The sequence below is a fragment of the Acanthopagrus latus genome, chromosome 1 (genome assembly GCF_904848185.1).
Source record: "Acanthopagrus latus isolate v.2019 chromosome 1, fAcaLat1.1, whole genome shotgun sequence".
Taxonomy (NCBI): domain Eukaryota; kingdom Metazoa; phylum Chordata; class Actinopteri; order Spariformes; family Sparidae; genus Acanthopagrus; species Acanthopagrus latus.
Genome location: NC_051039.1, coordinates 12,812,350 through 12,827,990, shown reverse-complemented (window position 1 = coordinate 12,827,990; position 15,641 = coordinate 12,812,350). Strand labels below are relative to the sequence as shown.

The following is a 15,641-nucleotide window of genomic DNA, read 5'->3' as shown; positions in this document are numbered from 1 at the left end:
TCCAATGTCGACAGTAGTTAGTCATGCCAAGACATAAAAAGGAGGGGCTGTTTTTTTATTCGTGGTAATAACATGTTGATCAGAAGTTTCACTCTCTCAGCAGACAACAGTTGTTGACCGTCTCTCAACACATGACCCTGATAGGTGACCTCAGGCTGACAATACTGCAATTTCTGTAAAGAAGCCTTGTGGCCACACTCGGGCAGCCTTTTCAGCAACAAAACAGAGCCAATGTGGTGGGCCCCTTTACATGGAGACACGATCAACAAATCATCAGTGCACTGCAGCAGAGTACTTCCACCAGAGAAGTGCAAATCCTGCAGATTGTGTCTCAGTGCTGCAACGTATACTGTCTATACTTTCAACATAACCCTGTGGCAAGTGGGTCCAGGCCAGTCGCCGGCCTTTAAATGCAAATGCAAACAGATACCGGCTATCTGGATGTAACAAGATTGGCAGACATGTGACTAAGAGTCGGTAGGACAGACAGGGCACAGACACCTCTCCGCATATAACTGCAATATTTTTTTCCTCATATAAGTTGCCAAACTCAGTGTGAATGCTGATGGCTGAACGGATTTTGCTGAATACACTGAAAAATACTTGCCTGAATTGCATAAAACTACAGGAAAGAATGGTCAAGATTTTGCAGAAAAAGCTGTAGTTTTCAAAAGGTGAAAATTAATAGGTTGAATGGGCTTAAAAAGCTGAACATTTTGATAGTTGAACATTTTCTCTCTTATATATAGCTGAGCACACTCTACCAATAATTCATGCTGCCAAGTTGATTCCATAATGGTTCACTGTTGCCTCAAGGCAACATATGCAATTTTCCATAATAGTATGTTGTTGCCCCAAGGCAGCAGTTGCATTTTAAAATGTTTCTACTTCTACTAGACACCCTTTGTCAAAAGATGGCAAAGGAGATCAGTGTCAGGCAGCAAGAGACCACAGGTGATGTGAGAGCCAGGCGTGAGGAGAAGTGCGAGGGCGAGCCAGTGGAGCAGCAATAATCGCTCCCTGAAGTCCACCAATAACACACTGGCCCCTGAACTCCCAGAGGAAGATCAAGTCCCTGAGGAGACTCTCCCAAAAACATCGACAGTGACCCCTTCGATCTGGGTGTTCCAGTTCCCACCACAAAAACCAATACAAATTGAAAATAAATATGGAAATACATTTGAAAATACATTTGAAAATACATTTGGAAATGAATTTGGAAATACATTTGGAAAAAAATGAGGAAATTAATTTGAAAATTAATTTGAAAAAAAATCTGGAAATAAATCTGGAAATACATTTGGAAACAAATTTGAAAATAAAATTGAAAATAAAACTGAAAATAAAATTGAAAATAAAACTGAAAATAAAAATTGAAAATGAAATTTAAAATCAGTTTGTGTCTCATTGCTTGATGTTTTAGTTAATAATATCATTTCCATATTTGTGTTCACATTTTATAAAGGTTTGCAAAACCAAGAGAAATCCTGACAGTGTTTAAATGTATTTACTTGGGAGTGAGAGTCATATTAGTTACCCTGGACAGTTTTTTCACACAAAGATGTCTCTTTTACCAGATGATTACGTGTTTGAGTTTTATGGGGATTAATGATTTATTCATTAACATGTGAAGTGATTCCACATTTTATGAGCCGGTGGCAGAAGTGTTACAGACATAACTGTTTGGCATTATTTAGCATATATTTAACTACGTAGCCTACTCAACCACAGTACAGATACAAAAATCAGGAGGAAAAGATGAAGTACACAAGTTAAACAACTTCAAGAAGCCCTGACACACCATTTCTGAAATGCTATATGGTATTTGGTTTCCAGTGATCAGCAATGGTAATGGTTTTTAGCAAGTGGTTTGGTTTTGTTTTTGATAATTTAATAAAAATCTTTTAACACCTTGTGTCTGACTTCAAACCTCACACTCTTCCAAAGGGCAACACGGTGCCATAGAGAGTTAAAAGCTGAAAGGTCAGATAGCTGAAATGTAAAAGGCTGACATAGCTTTAAAAGCTGAACATTTTGATGGTTGGATGGTTTCTCTAGCTGAACGTATTCTGAATAAAGAGCAGAACAAAATTTAAAAAATTCCCCATAAGGATGACTGGGAAAAACTTTGTAGAAAAAGCTGAATATTTTGTGCTTGCAGCATTCACGCTAATTAGTGGGCAGCCATGTTGTTTAGATGTGAATCACAGAAAGTGATTTTGAATGTAAATGTAAAAATATAAATGTAAATTGAATGTGTCAGGCAGCAAGAGAGCACAGGTGATGTGAGATGTAATATGGGCGACTTGTAATCAAGACACAGAATGTTGAAATTAGCTATAAATAGTTTCACTCTATCCTGAAACTCTTTAATCCATTTCAACCACAAACTCTCTCCCTCTGTCCACGTCCTGTCACTATTTCTTGTCCTATCACAATAAAACCATGAAAGGCCACATGACTCACACATCATGATGTTTATTCAGCTTTATACACACATACTGACATACTGCAAGATCAGTGATTCGAATCTTGACTATTCTTGCGAGGCAATTTCTGCATTTTAAGCAATGGGCATTTAAGCATTTACAATGTATTTTGTACAGGACAGACATTAACAGTTGAAAATAATTATATAGGCATTTGTTTGTTTTTTTTTCCAGGTCACACTGTTTACTTTTTTCTTCTTACATTCCCTGCAACTCAAATGACAAGTCTTCTAATTGCAATCAAACGAAATTCAGAGTTGAGATTTATCCTCCGGTGTGGAGATTGATCTCCTTCTGAAACACAAAAAAACATCTTTATTTTATAACAAATCTCTTATTCAAATATTTGGATACAATCAGAAACAAGGCTTGGTACCTTGTCTGTTCCACATCCTCAATAGTCTCTGGCAGACGGACGTTTCGGGTTTCATTAAGGAGGGAAGCTGACAGCCCTCCAGCAAAAGCAATCAGGGTGAAAACAGTACTTGGTAAATGACCCCATACTTCTCCAAGAAGAATGATCAAGGGAGACAAAGCCACGCCTGTACGGGCCATAAAGGAGCAGTAACCCAGTCCGTTTTGCCTGTGTAACCAGAAACACATTCCGGTAACAATCAGAAACACAACTTTCAGAATTCGACTCCATCGGATCAAGACCTGATCGGGGTGTTGAGTAATCCAGGTGTTTCAGTACACTTGGCTCTTCTATACAAGTCCTCTGTATAGATGCTGTTTGTGAATGTAGATAATCTAAGCTTAATATTCTGTAGCTTACTGACCTCATTACTGTGGGGTAAAGCTCTGTTGTGTACAGAAATACAGCTGTAAAAGCTGCCTCTGCAAACATTTTTCCCAAAGCTCCCACAGCTGTCCGAAATGACCCTTTATCTGAAAAGAAAAAGTTGTGAAAGGACATTTTAACCTCAACTTCTTAGGAGTCCAAGCTGACATTGAAATCACTCTGATTTGTATTATTTTTATCTTTCTCCATGTATAAAACTGATCCTGCAGACTGCACATGTTACTGTTACGTAAGCCAAACTGTCTGAACTGCAGATGCACATATTTCAGTCAACAGAAATGAGACATGCCAACCAGCAGGTGGTGCTATAATCAAGTTAAAGTTCCCTGAGTTATGAAGCAAATATTTCTCATAGCTAGCAGTTGAAAGAGGGAGTGATGCATATCTTTGGTAACCGTAACTTTGATCAGCACGATACTCAGGACCATAGCTTCAAACGATTCACTGAGGCAAAGTGCAAACAATGATGCCAAATATCCACTAGGGGAAAACTAAGTTTGGTGCTGTTCTGAGCATCATTTGTGGCTTTTTGCTGGAGGCATATACTACAATGTACTGTTATCATGCGGTAATTTCTGAGGTTGCTAAAACTATGTAAGCTAGAGGTCTGCAAACTTGATCTCTCGAGGGGGGGGTCTTACTCGGTGTCACAGTGTGTTAGACCATGGATTAAACTTACATCGGAATATCCCTTTGAGACCTGCAAAGTTTAGGCAATTAAGTCACCTGATGTCTGTTTTCACTTGCCATTCTTGTTCACCACTAAACTCAATGCCTGGACCTTTTTGCCAGTCCATCTGTCATATTCTTTCTTCTGTTAAGGCATCACGCTGCAGATTTTATAAAATGGTGAGTGAAATAAATGTTTCTGTTTTCAAGTACTTGACCAATCAAAAAGTTTCAGGGGTAAAACAAATTTAATTTAGACTGTGGTCCCTGTGGTGGATAACCCTGAGTTCCTCTAATAGTTACTTGTCCTTGGAGAAAGTTTCTGCAGTGGAAACATGGTTAAAGATATACATACTCGATACGGTACTAATTTACCTTGAGGGATAAACATGTTACAGAAGAGACAAAGTCCAGTCAGAATGAGTGAACCAGCTTGACTAAACCTTCGGCCAATTTTTTTCAAGCTGAAATAGATGAAGGCTTTTGCTGGTATTTCACTTGCTCCATAGATGAACTGTGTGAGATAAATGTTCACACCAAAGCCGTCAATATCCAAGCTGATTCCGTAATACGTACAGGCCACCGCAAACCTATAGACAAAAAGAGAGGAGAAGTTACAGAAGTTAATTGCCTTGAAAAAATTATTGTTTCTGATTACAGTATTTGTAACCGATTACTTCACTCGTTAAAAGTTGAACATTTGTTCAAAATCATTGTGCAAGGTCACTGCAAGTGGGTCAGTTAATACTGCATGATAACAGTGCTAAGATTTTTCTCTGTGAGGACATCTGGAAGTGTACCATCATACTGTCTGACATTATAATAACATGGTAACTGTAACACAGAGGAGCTGTGTTCAAGCTGTCATCCCTTTGTTAAAATGTGCCGTTCTTGGGTTGAACAAGTGATGGATGGACAGTGGATAATTCAGATTATACATTATTTTGACATGAAGTTTAAGAGGTTTAAAAGGTGAAAATCTCATCTGTTTAAAAGCAAAAACAAACAAATGTATATACCACACAATGCCAGTCAGCAGAGTCAATATCCTCATTCTGGGGGTCCTCACGAGGTCCAAATAGGAATATTTTCTGTTTTCATTTTCTACAAGTATTACTTTGGACAGAACCTGAAGAGTAAAACGCAAACGTTTTGTCAGAATGGAAGTTTCTATCAATATCTGACTAGAAATAACCGTGAAGTTTTATACCTCAGGCTTTAGGTCAGCCATGAACTGCTCTCTGCCGTTGACTTTTGCACACTTGGTCAGGTAAAAATGAGCACTCTCCACCTTTCCGTTACTTATCAGCCATCTGGCAGACTCAGGGAGCCACCTGTGATAGAAAATCACATAGAAAAATCCGAGTCAGACCTCTTCCTCATTAAACAACTTAATACATATATCTTTGGCATGTTCACACTGTAATAACTCTAAGACTGGAAATGTATTTTTGCTTACCACCAACATATAATGGCCAGACACAGTGGAGAAGTTACTGTGGCCACCAGGTACCTCCAGTCATTCACAAAATAGGCCACAACAGGTAGAAGAGCAGAAAAAATACTCCAGTCCAAGCTTATAAAACATCCTACTGCAGTGCGATGCTTAATGTCCACCCATTCAATACCTATAAAAAGCAACAATCATGAATCAAGTCTATTTAAACATACCTGACATTACTTATTCTAGATAAATTAACACTTCATCAAAAAGTTATATTGTTTCTTATTACAAATACAATATAAATACTAATGTAAGTTAAAATACAAGATGGATGTGTTTGTATGCATATCTTCCTTGTTTTCTGACAATTATACTAAAGATATATACTAAGACATAAAACTCACAAAGGACCACGGTGATTATACTTATTCCAGAAAGTCCAAATCCAGCAAAGAATCTCATAGCAGCAAACATGGCGAAACTAGATGAAAAGGCAGTCGCAAATCCAAAGACGGTGGTTGTTATGTAGGACATGAGAAGTGCTCTTTTCCTGCCAAACCTGTGAGAGAAAATTACAGATGAATCGATGGAAAAGGTCATGTACAGTCTGACAAGATATCTTGTTCAGAGGAAGGTGATTAACATTCTATCATGATATATGACAATACATCCCTGTTTATACAGTGTCTACTCTGTATAAAACAAATGTAGTTCATACAGAAGTAATTAAATGTGTGTGTCAGGATTCATTTTATGGCTGTGGTAAAGGTTAGAAATACGCACAGATTTTGCAACCAATTTTACTTTACTGCCCATCAACTGTCAGTCAGTGAATTGATGAGTTTTAACTTTGGACTTTCCAAATAAGAAGAACTAAATTTGCTTCTTTCTTTGGTGCATCTAAATTTTGAGCACACTGGCCAAATTAAGCTCATCTGTTCATAAGCAACCTGTCTGCATATTAAGTGAATTTTTAAGGATATCAACTGATGCAATCTAAAACTATAACAACAATAACTATACAATACCAAAAATACTTTCAGTGTATAGGTTTTTCTCTTTTGTATAAAAAATAGAATAAATTAATGTAATCAAACACCCCAAAGTGGAGATGAGTCTGATTTGAGAGCCTTAAAGTTAAAGGCATGAATACCTGTCACTAAGATAACCAAATACGACTGCTCCAAGCATGACCCCAATGAAGAAAATAGTGGCCGTGGCTTTGTTCAGTCTTCTCTTATCACAAACAAGATCCCACTATGAGGTAAGCACACACACACAAAAAAGGAAAAATACAGAAAAGTGAAGCATGAAGTGATTAACTTGGGATTGATATCACTAAATTCATTGCAATTTTAAAGAAAATAAACTCACCTCTGTGGCCAGAGTAGACTTGAAGGTGGTGTTATCGTACATCCATCCATTCTGACACGGCACTGTGTGTAGGTCAGTGATGTTGGAGGAGTTTATCAGCAGATGATACTGAGGCTCTGCAAACATCTGACAGGAGCTTAGAGTCCCATCCTCCTGAAGTGGAATACTGACATTAAGTCTCTCTTCATGTGATAAATTCCTAAAAGCGTCTCCATAATCCAGAGAGGCGATGTCACAGTGGTGAGAGGGAACAGCCGCTATCAAATTATTCAGCATCATGTTTAAAGGCAAAGTCATGCGAGAACTTAACATCAACAGGATCGTCCTTAATTGGAATCTCCCAAAGCCATTCAGATCAGCCAGGATATTATCAAACTTCATCTTGAAAATAATGCAACACTTTCAATTTGGAGTGAAGCGCAGAGAAACATAAATATATCAACAAATATGTATCACAAAGCACAAAAGTGCAAAATGTTAGTTTGAGAAGGAGCCACTTTTGTACTCTGTCAAACGCTGTTAGTCAGTGGTCTGCTCAGTGAATGGCTGCATGTGCAGTCTCACAAGGAATCTTTTGTTAATTTATAACAGGGACATTACCTTAACATGTAACCAAACTTACAGTTTTTCTCCATTGGGAAAAAATGGGAACTATGCACACCACCTGAAAAATCAAATCTCATGTATCAAAAACAAAATTCTCCATCACACTGTTCCGACTCATAGAATTTTTAATTATACTTGAGATATATAGATACTTTTGCAAACCTCTAAACACACATCATAATTCAATACACTTTGTTCAATTAGAAGCAAAAAACCTGGCCTTCAAAATACCACACCCTTATGACCAATTGGTCTCACTAACACTTAACACCTTTCAGATTATAAAAGAGGCCTCAATTGATTAAAAAAAAAAAAAAAGCATCATGGAGTCCAGCAACAAAGATGAAGTTGCAGTATCCACTATAAGTTTACAGTGTGACTCTGGCAAGCAGGAGTGAGTTGATCCCTATTTGAGCTCACTGGATAGGCAAATTAGTATCATAGCCTATTTTGCTATGATTGTGTCTATGTAATATTTATTGAATATATTCACATAATTGTATTACAATACAATAGCCGTCTTTATACTATATCTGTGCCATGAAATTGCATCCTTTTGGGATGAACCCCTGACCCGCTAATGTTGAAAAAGGAGAAGATGAAAACAATTTTCTTTTTATATATATTTGAATATGTGACATGACCTTATGAAGTCAAAACATATATATGTCAGAATTATGATGCTGGTAGTGTTTAAATTGGTGCTCAATAAGAGATATTCTTGTAATAGCTGTGTGTGTGTCGTTCTGGGGTTAAAGAATCAGTTTTGACAAGTGATAACATGGTTTTAAGAGCAGCATTTTATTCTGCAAGAAATCTTTGGAGTTTTGACTAGAGTACTGAAAAATTGCTCAAAAACTCTTTCAGAAAATGTGTTTAACATGAAACTGACAGAAGGGCGGTACTATTAGAAAAAGGAACAACTGCAAATCTGATGCTACTTCAGCACATTGGACAGTATAATGGATTTATCAATATACAGCACAGTCGGGCTATTGATATTTCAGAGCCATCATTGGGGCCATAGATTCTGACTTTCACAAACCTCATAAAGGATTAACGAGTCAAGCAGGCTACACAAACAGATTCAGCGTCTATGGACTGTTCACTCTCTCCATAATCATTGTTTGCCCTCTTGTCATTACATATGAATATCTCACAGTGTGTGTAAAGATCCAGTTTGTGTGTGACAGGCTCTCTCTAGAGCCAGAGTTTAGTTTGCCTGTTCTGTAGTATTGCAACATAACCCTAACCCCCTAAATGCTACACAATGTACTCTTAATCTGATCTGATTGTTCACTCTGAAATATTAGGGAAACTGTCATAAGAACATACAATTTCAGTCATGTGTTTGTAATTGTATTCATACATAATCAGGCAAATTACATCAACCCCTCCATCCATCCATTATCGATATATGCTTATCCTTTGCGGACCACCAGTGTGTATCTGCACAGTCTGATATACAGTATACCCTGTACCATGAAAGCAGGACATAACACTTAATCATGCATGTGACTATAAAAAGTCTAATTCCAATACAATCAATAGTTGTATTCTCATTTAATTCAACTTTATTGTCAACACAGGCACATCTACATTTACACCTCCCTGTCATTGTACCTGATTTCAACAGTACACCTTTCTGTGAAATCTGTAAAATACTGAAAGGCAGTTTATTTGGATTTCAGCAGTGTTTAAATGCTGAAATCAAAATGTCTATAAACTGTGCAACAAATATACCGTGGATCGGTTAAATATCACTCTCTGTATCAACAGGTGTGATTTTCATTGAATCTCCTTCTTTCTTGTTGACTGCTCCCTGAAATATAGACAGAGTAAAGATTAGTCATTTTATCATCCATGGATTTCTAAATTCAGGCAAGAACAAAAAACAAAACAAAACAAAAAACCTTTTATTTTTGTTTTAGGAGAAATGATTTAAGCACGTAAATGATTCAGGAAGATGTAATGCAAACTGTATGATGTACAGAAATAAGTTAACTTGGTTTTGCAAGGTTCAGTAGATCATTCTTTAGCAGTGAAGGTTACTGACAGTTTACTTTAGCTTAAATATTGAGTTCTCTGTAATCTTTCTCTCACACATCTCCTCCCTACCTTGGTTTCTCAATATCCTCAATGAACTCAGCCAATCTCGTGTTTGATGTTTCGGGCAGGAGTGAGGTCACTAAACCAGATCCGACTGCCACTGTGCAATAAATGGCTGCAGGGAGGAGATGCCACACGTCCTCCAATAGCATGATAAGCGGAGATACGGACACGCCCAGCCGTGCCACAAACGAAGTGTAGCCTACAGCATTCTGTCTGGAAAATCAAAGGGCTGAGGTTAATGTAAAACTATAAATTAGTACATGGAGTCACAACTAAATAGAAGATCATTGTGGTCAATCTTGCAACATAAGATTGTTGTTGACTAACCGTACGACCGTAGGAAAGAGTTCAGTTGTGTAGAGGTATGCGATTGTGAAAGACGCCTCTGACAAGGCTTTTCCAAGGACTGCCACAACAGTACGAATAACCAGCCTATCTGAGAAAACAGTTTTAGATATTTGATCAAAAATATTCAGAAAGGTTGACTAAAAGGTCTCAAATTAAATTATTAGATTTTATAAAAGAAACAAACCTTTTGCGACAAAAATGTTGATGAAAATACAGAGACCAGTTGACAGCAGGGCTACCATCTCTCCAGGCCTTCTACCAACTTTCTCCAGGAAGAAATATACACCGATCTTCATTGGCATTTCGATGGACGCAAATACTAATTGCGTGAGGTATGGGTTTAATCCAAACCCTGTGATGTTCAGACTAATCCCATAGTACGTAAATGCAACTCCATACCTGCAAAATGGAAGGTTTCAATAAGAATACCTATAAATATACAGAAACAGCCTACTGTCTACTCACTGGTGACTAGTTTGCTAATGTAGGTCATATGGCAGCATTTGTATTAAATTGACACTGTTTCGTAACCAGTTGAAAGAGATTCAAAGGTATATTTATCACATGCAATTATACAAGTACAGCAGCAGTGAAATGAAATTTCAACCACTCGACTGTGCACAATAAAAAGTGCAAACAGAAAATTAAAAAGACTTAAAAAGAGAATAAAATAACAGACTTCAATTTAAATAGAAATTTTTTTTTACATACTATAAACAAGAATTAAATATAAATAAGAGATAATGACAAAAGAATTCACAGAAAAAGAAGAAGACCGTGTGCAAGGTATGTGGGTGTGTATGTGTGATATATGGTGTGTGCTGAGCACATTTATTAAAATCCTGAAGTATCCCTCTAACCCATGGCATGAAATTGATACTTACCATACAATCCCTAAGCAAACAGAACGTTTCCGAATATTTGGGGTCTTGAAAAGATCTACAAATGAGTACTTTTTATCTTTAGTTTCAGCTTGTGTGGAGTCCAGTAATGCCTGTGAGAAAGCAGAAAAGACAAACTGTTCATTCATTACACTTCTTAACATTACAGTAGTTTCTGTCCTTACGTGACTGTGGGATTTCCGGTTAACCAAAGTCTCAACAAATAAATTAAATGCACCTTTGGTGTGACTGTGGCCATACGCTTGGCTCTGTTGTTCATCTCAGCACATTTCGTGATGTAATGATGAGCAGCCTCTGCTTTCCCATTTGCCAAGAGCCACCTTGCAGACTCTGGAAGCCACCTGAAGCAAAAAACACAGTGAGTTCAATGTCTCACTTGTCTTCTGATAGAAGCTTCAATGCTGCAGTGTTTAAAATGTGACACTTAGATACCTCCAAGCAATAACAGACAGTATGAGGGGTGAGGTCACTGCCAGAATGAGCATCCTCCATTCATTAATACAATACGCAATTCCTGCCAGAAGCCAGTTTCCAACTGTCCAATCCAGGCTTATAATTACACCAGCAAAGGTCCTGTGTTCAACGCTGAACCATTCAATATCTGGGGAAATTTTTGTAAGAACAAATGTGATCAAAGACTAAACATACTCTATTTTTCTCATCTCAGAGATGAGCATTGTTTTGGCATTAGCATACTTACTTAAAACAATAGAGATGATACTTATTCCCGCGAGTGACATCCCTGTGAAAAATCTCATGATGACAAACATTATATATGATGTAGAGAATGCACTTAGGATTGCAAAGGTCATGGATGACAAATAAGACACCAAGAGCAGCGGCCGACGGCCAAACCTAGTCATGAGAAGAAAAGATCAAATCAGTGACTGTGTCCAAAAGTATTGGGATACATCTTACAAATGTTTTCAGTTCGCAAACATATGGTCTCGTTATCGGTCACAATTTAACGTTATGTAAATAAATGTTATAATTTATGTTTTGTTTAGTTTTTATTGCACACTTTCTGGCTCATTATCACTAACATTAACATCAGGCATAAACGGTTTATTAACACAACACTATTGTTTTTTTACACACTTTACTTTAATATTCAATCTCATCTCTCATTTGATATAGATTGGAGTGACATCGTAGACTAATGGAAGACATACTGACTTTTGTCATTAACAATCGTACCTGTCACTGAGGTATCCAAATAAAGGGGCACCTAACATAACACCAATAAAGAAAATGGTGGCTGTTGCCTTATTCATCCCTTTTCTGCTGCAAACCAGATCCCACTGCAAAGAAAAACAACATGGAAAGCATTAAAGTAACTCATTTTGCAGTTGTCAGTCCTTGAAGTTGAAATGTGTCAGAATCACATTTTCTTTTTCCATTTTATTTAACTTTGATCTCATTCAAACATTTCAGCTACAGACAACTACTTGACATGATATCAAGAAATAGATCTTTTGTCTTTAATATCAAATAAGAACATAACATTCAAATAAAACACAGGCTTCGTAACATGAAATAATGTTGTTATCGAAGACACATACCTCTGTTGCCAGGGTAGATTTAAATGTTCTGTTGTCATACACCCATCCATCCTGACACTGAACAGTAAATGTATCCTCACTACTGTTCGAGCCTGAAAGATGCTGATATTGCAGCTTAGAAAACATTAGACAGGAGCTTGGAGTGCCATCTAACTCTGTCGGTATACCAACAGCCAGTCTCTGTTCCAGAGTTAAATTCCTGAAGTCGCCACCATCATCCAGTGCAGTGATGTTACAGTGGTGAGAGGGAACGGCTGCCATGAAGTTATTCAGCAGGAAGTGGCATGGCAGAGTAATTCGAGAGAACAGCTGAATCAAAACTAGCTGGATTTGGAATTTCCCAAACCCATTGATTTCTGACAGTATGCTGCTGAATTTCATTTTGCTCTGCTCTCCAGAGTTGACAGGAAGCTAAATGTTGCAACAGTGAAGTGGAGCTGGACAACATACACAGTTACTCACACCATTGTTAATCATTATTCAGCAAAAAAAAGATTTGCATTTCACTGGACTCAGTTACTGCCATTAGCTGTGAACAGTGAATTATAATATATAAAATGGTCATCTACAATGTTCTGTCATGTTCCCAGTAACATTTGTTATTGTCGTGCACTGAACTAGTAGATCACATGACATTCTTAAGCTTTTTATAAATGCGTTCTCAAGGACAGTACTTCCAACTCATATCAAGATTTTTTATCTTTATTTCTATGACTCAATTGTCAGAGTGATTGTTAGGGTGTTTTGAATGTATGATGTTTTTTACATGAAACCCTTCAAGACCTAAAAATAAAACACCACTTTTGCCAGAAAGCAACCAAGCAAAACGCTGTTGACAAATAGTTCATGTTTGTTTTAAAATACCTCACTTTTATCTACAGTACTTAACTTCTGGAATCATCATCAGTATTGTGTCCTATTTTCAGGTTTATTTCACAGAAAAACCTGATTAATCAAGACACATACACATACATTTGTGTTTATGATCCAACAAAAGCAACATTTCACATTCATTTACATTATTTCCAGAGGGGGAGATTCCAAAGAGGGAGAGAGTATGGAATAAGCTCAATATTGCACGGATACTAAATATCATGAAAAGCACAGATAGTGCTTGTATTGGCAGCTACTCTGGATTGCAGCATGTTATTTTGGCAATCTTTGTCAAGTAGCAGCCAGTTCACAATATGCTAAGAATGCAGGATAATTTGTTGGTCTTGGTTTCATGTGCTGCTGTGACCTTGGCACACCGTTCCTGTCAAAGAGCCTCAGAGGTTAATACATTCATATTCAGATATCGCTTCATATTTGGATGGGCTGTGGGAATTTTAAGTTAAATTCTGTCTTACATGCTCAGCACTACTTCAAGATGGCCCCAAAGACTGAACATGAATGACACATTTTAGTAAAATAAACAATGAATCTAAATCGTATCTACTGGAAATAATGACTAATGTGAATATCAATGTCTGTACTGTAGAGTGGCCTAATCATTCCCATTCCCATCATCTCTGCAGACCAGGGTTTTTCTAAAGTCAGATATAGTTCCATGTACGGGCATCCTGTCAAAGAGAACAGCAGTCTTACCTCATCTATTTACTGTACCGTAGCTTTGTGTAATTTTACCTTGAATTTTATTGACTCTGTTTCATAGCCCAATTTGACAGCAATTAGCAAAATATCTGTTGATGCAAATGTGGTTGAAAAAGTATATTTGTATTGAGTTTGTGTAAGGTAGTATGTACATTTCTTTGTATTTATTTGTGTTGTTAAAACATTAAATTACCATCAAAAGCACACTACCTCCATAAAGAACAAGCATTTCAAATCACTCTAAAAATATCTTTAAAGTTTTCTAAGGACAGGTTCATTATGTCAAACTGCTGCATCTGCACGATGCTAACTGAGCTCTGTCTGACAGGGGCTGGGGGCAGGAATACCCTTTCTGGTCTCTCTTTAAATACAGTGGCAGACATGAATGAGCAAGGCCATCCTTTGAGCAAGTTGGTAGGTAACCTGAACATTCGCAACCCATAACAAGTGCTCAGATTGTCTTTGCCATGGTCGTGCACCGAAACCAGCTGGATATGTAGTTGACTATGCTGGATATCGATGAGGCATTTTCTGGACAAACATTCTATCTTTTACACTTGATTCAAGGATGAATACTGTGAGTAGTGTAACTTTTTCCATATTTCCTTCAAGAGCAGCATTTTTCTTGTAAAATTTCCATTGCTGGGAAGTCATATTTCTTTATTTTATCAACCCTAAAAGTTTTAGTTAGTGAGTTTTTCTTAATGTCTGCACGCTATTGGATTTGATGGTTTCCTCTATGTATTGGAATAAAAGACTGGGTTAAATTTTAATATCATAGTTTAATTTTGTTGGTAATAGCTTTGATTGCTTCTTCATGTTTTATGGTTATCTTCTGTATGAGCAACTATCCTACAGTAGGTTGCACAGATTACATTATAATGTAAATTTTAAAAAAAAAATCTGGCTTTTTATAAATATTGATTGTAACATCTATCTGGGATATATTCCGCTGATGTTTGCTCTGTTCTATGGCTCCTGTGAATGCTTCTCAATAGCTGTTGAGGAAAAATTATTACTAATTATGTAATAACATGGAACATGGAAACATCTAATCCGCTAGAGCCCAGTCCTCGCGGGGGTCATCCCCCAGACCAAGAGTTCACTCATCTGTCAAGGATGCTGACTGCCTGTTTCCATGGTAATCAGTCAACATGCTGAAGTTATTGCCATAATAGGAAATAGAAACTCCCAGAGCACCAAAGTACGGATTAATGACGGCTGAGTGTCGAAATGAAGTGGAACCAAGTGTGAAGAGAAGCGTGAGCATGGGACAAGTTTCCAAGTGTCCAGAGTCCACTTTTAGTAAGCCTGCATCTGCATGTGTCATAAGGCCTTTGTATAAGTGCATAGTAGAAATGCATTAGAAGTGGTGTTGGCAAAAGCATCCAACAGACAGCCAGCCATTATGGTATTAAGCAACAGCAACAATATCCTACTGTTTCAGTTAGGGATCGACCGATATGGATTTTTCAGGGCCGATACCGATACCGATTATTGATAACCAAGCGAAACCAATAGCTGATATGTATAACCGATATTTATTTGCAGTAAAAATGAAAATTTTGGCGTCAGAATTTACAGAAACACACCTGGGATTAGAATGAATACAGTATACTGTTTGTTTACACTGAAAAAATGTCCTTTAATTTTTAATTTTTTCACATAACATGAACATGAACACATAATCTTAACTAAAATGCCTATTTTATAGATATAATAGTTACTTTTCAGATTAAA

The 15,641-nt window shown here is 37.2% G+C and overlaps 2 protein-coding genes across 6 annotated transcripts; both read right to left on the bottom strand.

Moving 5' to 3' along the window:
- Nucleotides 1–2,462: 2,462 nt before the first annotated feature.
- LOC119024888 (solute carrier family 22 member 7-like) lies at nucleotides 2,463–7,305 on the bottom strand. Its single transcript, XM_037108091.1, has 10 exons — nucleotides 6,779–7,305; nucleotides 6,558–6,661; nucleotides 5,809–5,963; nucleotides 5,420–5,588; nucleotides 5,171–5,294; nucleotides 4,980–5,089; nucleotides 4,336–4,550; nucleotides 3,269–3,377; nucleotides 2,866–3,072; nucleotides 2,463–2,783 (listed from the first exon to the last, which is right to left on the bottom strand). Exons 1-10 carry the CDS (start codon nucleotides 7,157–7,159, stop codon nucleotides 2,741–2,743), a joined length of 1,617 nt encoding a protein of 538 aa, XP_036963986.1. The 5' UTR covers nucleotides 7,160–7,305; the 3' UTR covers nucleotides 2,463–2,740.
- An 843-nt stretch (nucleotides 7,306–8,148) lies between these two features.
- LOC119024917 (solute carrier family 22 member 7-like) lies at nucleotides 8,149–15,331 on the bottom strand. Of its 5 annotated transcripts, XM_037108157.1 has the most exons (11): nucleotides 13,310–15,331; nucleotides 12,309–13,108; nucleotides 11,944–12,047; nucleotides 11,447–11,601; nucleotides 11,179–11,347; nucleotides 10,964–11,087; nucleotides 10,729–10,838; nucleotides 10,029–10,243; nucleotides 9,824–9,932; nucleotides 9,503–9,709; nucleotides 8,154–9,206 (listed from the first exon to the last, which is right to left on the bottom strand). In XM_037108157.1, the coding sequence occupies exons 2-11, from the start codon at nucleotides 12,687–12,689 to the stop codon at nucleotides 9,173–9,175; spliced, it is 1,608 nt and encodes a 535-aa protein (XP_036964052.1). In that variant the 5' UTR covers nucleotides 12,690–13,108; nucleotides 13,310–15,331; the 3' UTR covers nucleotides 8,154–9,172. The 5 variants fall into 5 exon arrangements, with proteins under 5 accessions (XP_036964061.1, XP_036964052.1, XP_036964044.1 ...); XM_037108166.1 differs by having other exon boundaries at nucleotides 8,149–9,206; nucleotides 9,503–9,705; nucleotides 9,824–9,928; nucleotides 12,309–15,331; XM_037108149.1 differs by having other exon boundaries at nucleotides 12,309–15,331.
- Nucleotides 15,332–15,641: the final 310 nt, after the last annotated feature.

What these genes read in the sequence shown, in the direction of transcription:
- LOC119024917 (XM_037108149.1), bottom strand. Translation starts at nt 12,689, where the DNA reads ATGAAATTCAGCAGCATACTGTCAGAAATCAATGGGTTTGGGAAATTC. An exon ending in CTCTTTCCTACGGTCGTACG is followed by an intron (nt 9,710 to 9,823) that starts GTTAGTCAACAA and finishes TTGATTTTCCAG; the next exon opens with ACAGAATGCTGTAGGCTACA. An exon ending in GAGGATATTGAGAAACCAAG is followed by an intron (nt 9,207 to 9,502) that starts GTAGGGAGGAGA and finishes TCTATATTTCAG; the next exon opens with GGAGCAGTCAACAAGAAAGA.
- LOC119024888 (XM_037108091.1), bottom strand. Translation starts at nt 7,159, where the DNA reads ATGAAGTTTGATAATATCCTGGCTGATCTGAATGGCTTTGGGAGATTC. An exon ending in TATAATCACCGTGGTCCTTT is followed by an intron (nt 5,589 to 5,808) that starts GTGAGTTTTATG and finishes TGCTTTTTATAG; the next exon opens with GTATTGAATGGGTGGACATT. An exon ending in CTGCTGACTGGCATTGTGTG is followed by an intron (nt 4,551 to 4,979) that starts GTATATACATTT and finishes TTTTGTCTATAG; the next exon opens with GTTTGCGGTGGCCTGTACGT.